General features: G+C 37.5%; 1 protein-coding gene across 1 annotated transcript in view; it reads right to left on the minus strand.

Moving 5' to 3' along the window:
• The window catches only part of PEX7 (peroxisomal biogenesis factor 7), a 139,221-nt gene that overhangs the window by 34,595 nt on the left and 96,071 nt on the right, over window positions 1-8,555 (minus strand). The window contains exon 9 of the mRNA XM_006834630.1: window positions 8,310-8,409. Coding sequence (XP_006834693.1) covers window positions 8,310-8,409 — 100 coding nt within the window. The remainder of the gene's footprint in view (window positions 1-8,309; window positions 8,410-8,555) is intronic.

Below are 8,555 nucleotides of genomic sequence, written 5' to 3' on the forward strand. Positions count from 1 at the left end.
TTGTATATTTTTTAAAAAAGCTAAAGTGGATAGAGAGAAATACTTTTAACTGATGGTATATGGAGGGGATTATAATCAATGTAATGAAACAAGTTATATGAATGGTTGAATGTGAAACTGATGATGTGCCCTGTAAACTTTCACTCAATCCACAATAAAAACCTTAAATTAAAACAAAAAAACAAAACAAAACAAAAAACCAATAAAGCCAAGGATACTTTTAAAAACACATCTAAGGAACTACTTTAAATCAGAACTATATCTAAGCATCTTCCACTGAAGCAAAATGAAACTATCCAAATTTCCTCTGTCCTTTTATGGAAAAATCTTTACAGAACCTACACGTTCCTTGTCTGACAAGACTAGGGCATTTGCTCATTAAATATTATGTTTATCAAGCTTTTTCAGAGCACCAGAATATATATTCATGTATGTAGGGTAACCCCAATGATGAAAGATGTATCAACATTCAGAGAAAGACTGAAAGAATATACCTGTAGGAAGGCGGGAGAAAGCTTGGAAGGGTCTCTGGGATATTCTAGACCTTAAGCTATGTATTGGGTACACAAGTAAGGTCGCTTCTTGGTAATTTAGTGAGCTGCATACCTAACATGTGTCTATTTTTCAATATGTACAACATACTTCAATTTTAAACATTTTAAAAGGAATGAGAAGAAATATATGGCTACATTTATATCTCATCTTGTTTTCGTATATCACTAACTGGTTACAATTTTCAAAAGTATGTTAATTAGCAGTTGTGATGGTGGTAATTCTCATCCTATCCCTGCCTTTAATGAGGTCACTGGTATATTTCAGGTCAACATCAGTTCCCATGAGGTTGACTCTGACTTAGTATCAACTCAGGATCAGAAAATCATTTAAAAAAAAGACCTATTTTTGAAGTGGCGAGACCATTAGTAATCTTTTTTTCTGTGTTTTACTAAAGTATAATTTCCCAAATTTTCAACATGGGAAAAAGTTAAATAAATTTTATTAAACATTGTTGTCAATTTAATTGTGTTCCCTCAAAATATGTGTCAACTTGGCCAGACCATATTCTCAATATTAAGTGATTATCTTGCATTCTGTGATCTGATGTAATTATTCCATGTATCCTAACATCCATGATGTTAATGAGGAAGGATTAGAGGCAATTTAATAAAGCAGGATTAGGTTGTATCTTAAGTCAGTCTTTTTTGAGATATACAAGAGATGAAACAGAAATTAGAGGGATCTGACTACCACCAAGAAAGGGGAGCTGGGAGTGATCCAAGGGGTACTGGTGTGGAGAACCTCCTAGATCCAAGGGAGGAATGATAGCAAGATACATGTAGATCTCCAAAGAATACTGGGCCCAAAGATGCTGTCAGGAGACCAGGACTTCGTCTAGAGCTGACAGAGAGAAAAAGCCTTCCCTCAGAGCTGGTACTCTGAATGTGAACTTCTAGCAACCTAAACTGTGAGAAAATTAAGTTTTTCTTTAGAAAGCCATCCAGTTTTGGTAGTTCTATTATAGCAACCCTAAATACCCAGGGCAAACATGTAGAGGTGATATCTCTGAATGAACTGATAGTGTCTACTTTAATGGAGATTAAAAACAGAAATAACTTTACCCCAAGAGGACTGCATAAATCTATGTAAACCTGTATTCAGATTACAAATACAAAGCTAATTAAACTAAATACAAATGAACATTGAAAAAAGCAGAATTTATATTACAGAGCACAAAGTCAAGGATTCTAAAGATAACATTAACACAGAGAACCCCAATTATACAACTGGGTATATTACAGATCTAGACAAAACTTATAAACTTAAAAAACAGAAAAGGGATTATCTAATTGAAGTCCAGGGCAAGATGACACAGTAAGCAGACACACAGAGAACAGGGCAGAGAGGTGGCTTGACTGCCAACTGGAAGAAGCTGGACAGGACCAGTGAGAAAGATGAAACTGGTCAACTGTAGGTGCAGTTCTCCTGTATTCCTGTGGCCTCCTGGTAGATGGGGGTGTGGTCAGTCCCTGCCCTCACCAACCCAGGGACACCCTCTCCTGCTGTGCCTGGGGTCAGGACCTAGCCTAGAGCCCCTGCTTCTGGAGGCACATGAACCAGCTCGGAACCGACACTATGCAAAAAGTGAACAGAGTACTAACTACAGTCACACTTCCAGTCTCTACCACATCCACCAGGAGGCAGGTGGTGAGTGCCTGAGAACACAGCAATCTACAATCATCAATGAAATAAGACAGAGTGTGCCTCAAACAAGTGACCAAAACACAGATTCAGAAAATACAGAACTAGAACTACCTGATAAAGAATTTACAAGAATGCTAATTAGGCACCATCAACAGATTGAGGAAGATCAAGAAAACTGCAGATAAAATCAAGATAAACATAGACAAAACTATGGAAAAATTCAGGAAACAAAACAACTGAAAAAATGAGGATCATACAAAAATAGCAATTAGAGAGCCAGAAGATTAACAGTAAGACTTCAGAAATGGATAATATACTGAAAGGGCAAAGAAATAGAAAAGAATCCATGGAAAGTTGAATTAGTGAGCTTGAAGAAAAATCCCTCAATATTCATCTGCAAGAGAAACGATCAGAAAAAGAACAAATCCAAAGAAAGCCTAAGATTTATGTGAGACATTATCAAGAGGAATAACTTATGTGTGATAGGAATTCCCTAACAGGAAGAGAAAAAACAAAACAAAAACAAAAACAAAACATACAGAATATTGCCCAGCAGAAGACAGTCTTTCAAGGAGTTGAACAAACTCCAAACTGGATAGACCCCCAAAGAAAAACACCAAGACATATTATCATCACATTTTTCAAAACTAAAATCAAGGAAAGATCCTGAGAGCAGCTCAGGAACAAGGAAAGTTATCTACAAAGGAGAACTAGTAAGACTAAGTCTGGTTTCTCAGCAGAAACCATGTAGGCAAGAAGACAGTGAAATGACATATACAAAACTCTAAAAAAGTAAAGTATCACATAATTCACAATAAAAGATTTAAAATAAATAAATAAAAATTTAAAAACTCTCAAAGAAAAAAATTGCCAACCAAGAATCATATGCTTACAAGGTCATCAGTTCAAACCCACAGCAGCTCCTTGGAAACCTTACTCAGGGTTGCTATGGAACAGAACAAACTCAGTGACATTTAACAACAACAAAGCCTAGCTAAGACCTAGCTATAGTCCAACACTAACCCTCACTGCTTATGACTAACCATCCGCCCCCAAAAGAAAGGATATCCAATTTAGAAATACAGATGAGAGCAAAGAGAAATGTCAGGATTATACAAATCATGATTAGAGAGAAAAAAATTAAACAAAACTTTTCTGAAATGAAAGATAACTTCAGCTCAGTTAACAAGAGAGAATATGGAGTATGTTTCAGCAATTATCCTTAAACGTTGACCTCCAACACCTATTTGTCAAGTTTTAAACTTTTAAAGACAAGATCTTACATTCTGTCTAGAAGAAAGGAGATACAAGAAAGCCTGGAGACCTCATTTTGAAGATCTCTTTAAGATGGGAAAAACTAAGAAGAGAAAGAATTATCAATACAAGAGCAGCATACTCAGACCAATTTCTTTAAAGACAGACTATTTTAAGACACAGAAGGCCTAAAGTAACGTCAGCATAGTCCTGCAGCTGCTAAACTACACGAGACAACAGGGTTTTTGAAAGCATATGGAACGATACTTTCTAAGAGATGAAAGTGTGTGTGTGTAACTGTAATAAAATCTATCACTTAACGGTGTATGTAATCTGATTTAAAAATTCTCTGAGCACAAAGTTCCTTTTTATAAGGTGGGCCTCTGTGTGGAGTTATTTATAAATGCATTTGGGACTTCTTAAGACCTGGGTGAGAAATGGTCAGAACCAAGGAAGTGGAGGAGGCACATGTGCTAGCTCAGGTCCCTGTTTGAGACTCAAAGGTTTACAGATTTATATAAGAATAAAAACATTTATTTAGGATCTGTTATGAATCTAATTATGTCCATATACAAGATGTGTTATAAACCCTAGCCCTAGAATCTGTGGCTGGAGTCCTGGTGTGGTGGTATAGGATAAGCAATGGACTGCTAATTGCAAGGGCAGTAGTTCAAACCCACCAGCTACTCCTTGTGGGAATAGACTCAAGGCACTGAACAACAATACATGTGTGGCTACACAATCCCATTTGAGGACAGGTTTTCTTTGTTATGTTAATAAAAGAGTATTATTGTAAGGTGTGTCTTAAATTAAACTTTGCAATGTCAATGGGCAAGCATGTGAGCAAGCAGCGAAAGGGGGAGAGAGACCCCATGCTCCATGAAGATTACAACAGCTGAAAGACAAGGGCCTTCTCCCTGAGCCAACAGAGAAAGCCTCTCCCTAGATTTGGTGGCCTGAATTCAGACATAAGAAAACAAACTTGTTAAAGTTACCCTCTTGTGGTAATTCTATTATAGCAGCATTGGATAGCTAAAACAGAATCTGATAATAGAAGTGAGGCACTATTCTAAGTTGTTGTTGTTAAGTGCCATCATGTTGGTTCCAACTCATAGCGACCTGCATAGGGTTTCCCAAGAGCAGCTAGTGAATTTGAACTGCCTACCTTGTGGTTTAAACCCACCTTGCAGTACAGGATACCTAAAATGTGGAAGTGGTTTTGCAATTGGGTAATGAGTGGAAAGGAACCCTGGTAGTATAGTGGGTTATGAGTTGTACTGCTAACCACAGGGTGAGCAGTTTGAATCTACCAGCCACTCCACCAGAAAAAGATGAGGTTTTTCTGCTCCTGAGAAGATTTACAGCTTTGGAAACCCTATAGAGGATTGCTATGAGTTGGAACTGACTCAACAGCACACAACTACCACCACCATCAATAGGTTATTATTTGTTATTGTTATTAAGTGCCGTCAAGTCGGTAGGGTTTTAGGATGCTTAATACATTATCTTGAAGAGACTGTTGATAGAATTGTCAACATCAAAGACAATTCTGCTGAGAGCTCAGAAGAAAGTGAGGAGAGTCCTAGAGAAAGCCTCTACTGTCTTAGAGACTAGATATGGCACCAGAATGTTACGAGACACATTGACTTTAACATGCTTCAAGTGAGGCTTTAAAAGAAAATGTGCTTAATAGTAGAAGAAGGGTGATTCTTCTTTGCAGGAACAAAGAATGTGGCTGAATTATGTAAAATGTTTGGTTGAAGGTAGAATTTGTAAGTAATGAACTTGGATATTTCACAGAGGAAATTTCTAAGCAAGATCTCAAAGGGTTCGTGTGGTTTCTACTTGCTAAGTATAGGATCTAGACTCAAAATTGAACTGTGTAAAATAAAAACAAAATTTTAAAATATTTGGAAAATTCTGTTGTATAAATTATGGACATATTTTCTAGAATTTTCACTAAGAACAAGGCTACACAATCTTTTGTTAAAAAGATTAAGCTGGTAGCTGATGGCTCCAGCCAACAACCACAGCACAAAATCCATCAGCTTAGACTGAAGAGGTCAAAGAAAGAACAAAAGGAAAGAAAGCTGTCTGCCTTTTAGAAGTCTACAGGCTGATGTAGGTCAAAGGATCTACATCTGTTGTCCTCCAAGAAAAGAAAAGGACCATCCCTGGAGTAGCCCAGAGGTCAGCAGGACTATTAGAAGGCAAAAAAGAAACAGGGTTACCTCCGTTTCAAAGGGTGGGATCCTGGCCTCCTAGATTTCAAAGAGTCAGACATCCACCAACTGAGCTCTGGAGTGTGGGGCTATCATGTCCAAACACAAAGAGGACTGTGGGGTTGTGGCCCAAATCTGAGGAGTTGGGGCTGACATGCCCAAGGGGTAGGAGAACAGACACCTTTAGGACCAAGAGGGTGGGACTCCCACTCAAGTGAGATAGGAGAATGACCTAAAGCCAAGGGAGCAGAGGGCCATTCTAGTGGGCTGGAAGACAGGGTTAGAGGCCAGAACTGAGTGGACTCCACCCAGAATCCAGAGAACATGGCCAAAGCCCAGAGTTCGGAGGGCAATGCCAAATACCCAGATGGTCTCAGAGAACAAAGGATTCTTTTCAAGCCTTGAGAGCTAATGTAGTTTTTTCTGCTGGGTTTTGACCTTTCTTGCTGTCCATTATCCCTTATTTCCCTCCAATTTCTTGTTTGTAATGGAAATGTCTAACTTGTGCTATGAGTCAGAATCAATTCGATAGCACTAACAACAACCAAGTGTTTTATAATAGACTGCATGAAAATACCAACATACAATTAACAAAATACAAAATACTATGTGGGCATTCTAGAATAGATAAGAAGCTAGTTTGTACCAGGAAGGATTAAGCCTACAGTCTCACTTGATTAAGATATTTCAGAAGATGATTCTTGGACTTGAGTTAAGACTTTGGGATGATGTGATGGGGTGAATGTGTTTTACAGGTAGAGAGCATGTACATTTTTTTATGGGGGAAAGGTGATATGTATGGATTGAATTGTGTCCCTTAAAAATGTGTTAAAATTCACCGTGAAATGGTCATCCATTCAAGATCAAAAGAGCAATGTTTGCTTAAGTTCAGAGAGTAGCTGTTGTTAACATGGATAGGATTGCAAATCACTGAGATGAAACAAAGTGTAGGATTTGTTAAATGTAAAACTTAGTATCTGCTCTTTTAAACCTTCACTCAATTCACAATAAATAGACTTTTAAAAGTGTGGTAATAATCTCATTTGGGAATGGGTTTTCTTTGTTATGTTAACTAGGCAGTATCAGTGCAGGATGTGTCTTCTGTCAACCTCTTTTGAGACAGAACCTTTAACATGTTCTTGCTTGCAGAGATGGGGGAAGACAGACCCCACACAACATGAAAATCACACAGCTGCCAAGAATAGAAGCTGAAGAGACAAGGACTTTCCCTTGCAGACAACAGGTAGAAAGAAAACTTTCTCCTACAACCAGCACCCTGAACTCAGACTTTCAAGCCTCCTGAACAGGAAGTGTGGAGTCCTGGTGTGGCTCTGTAGGATAAGTACTGGACCACAAGTTCAGTTTGAACCACAAGGTTGATGATTCAAACCTACCAGCCGCTCCATGGAAACCCTAAACAGGGTCACTACGAATTGGAACCAACACGACTGACTATACTTAACAACAACAACAAAACAGTGAGTGTAGTATTTCTGCTCTAGCAGAATAGATAACTAACATGGCACCTCTGCTTGGAGCTGCCATGTTTTACTAGGTACATGATGACTTATTTTAACTGGAATATAAAATAAATACCATTATTTTATATAAAATCATCTAATGTCAATGAAAATATTTTAAACTTAGAAGTACATCTTAAATCCCAACTCAAATGAAAAATAAAATAGCTCATTTATTTAAATTTAAGAAAATATTCATGCAAAATGAGATTTGCTTTTGGGCTAGCTTAAAAAATTCATCATAAAAACATTATTTTAGTCATATCCAAGAATTCCCACATATTATTTGTGTTTCATTGATTATATAGTGGTATTTTCACACAACCTATTCTAAAACTCCTTGTTGTTAAGTGCCATAGAATTGATTCCAACTCACAGTGACCCTATATAGGTTTTCAGAAGATTGCAATCTTGTGGTTAGCAGTCCAGTGCTTATCCTACAGTGCCTCACCAGGATTCCATTAATTCTCAGGATATTCTGATATTTCTGACTTGAATTTAAGGTTTCTAAAATTGAAACAGATTAAAACAAAAGTGAAGAATATTTAAAGCCCAAAATACTGGCTCTCAAATCAAGACAACAAAAGTGGCGAAAAATAAAAAATGATTAATTACAACAAGAGTTACTCTCCACTTTGTTCTTCATCTGAAGCCTTCTTTTTGATGTGGGATGTGGAGATCCAAGTGGCAGTTGTGAGAAGGAAATGTCCTCCTCATGGTCTTAATGCTTAGTAGGAACTCCAAGTCTCGGACCACATTCTCCTGACTCCCACCAGCCTCTGAGCAAAATCCTTCCCCATTCCATCTTTCTATTGCATCACTTACCATTGAAAGAGCCTTACTCAAGGCCTTCAACTTGTTAATACCTTTTAGGAGGCTTCCTTTCTCTCTCAAAAAAGTCACACTGTTCAAGGGGAGAGATTTCTGAATACTCTTATCCCTAGTATTTCAGATGCTGAAGTTTTTTAGCAAAGAAGATCAGATTAATTAAGTGTACTGTACTTCACACGCTGAAGTGATAACACTCTTGCTCTCAGAAGCCACACACACCACTATACAGGGTTGTCTGTGAACTGTGTGGGTAAATAAAACATCAGAAAATCGCGTTCTTTACCTGAGTAGGGCTATGAAGACTTAAATCTAAACCACAAGTAAATTCTGTATGGTGTTCTACTGTTTCAAGAAGAAGATCAGGCTTTGAAAAGTTCCAGAATCTGTGAATATAAGCAAAAAGCAATAATTTGTTACTAAAATGACTTTAAAAAAATAATAAATTTTTTTTTAAAAGAGAGACTTGGCATAGCAAAGATTAATATCTCAACCAATTCATAAATGCACACTCCACCACTGGTGTACATTT

This window comes from Chrysochloris asiatica, unplaced genomic scaffold (genome assembly GCF_000296735.1).
Source record: "Chrysochloris asiatica unplaced genomic scaffold, ChrAsi1.0 scaffold00013, whole genome shotgun sequence".
Taxonomy (NCBI): Eukaryota; Metazoa; Chordata; class Mammalia; order Afrosoricida; family Chrysochloridae; genus Chrysochloris; species Chrysochloris asiatica.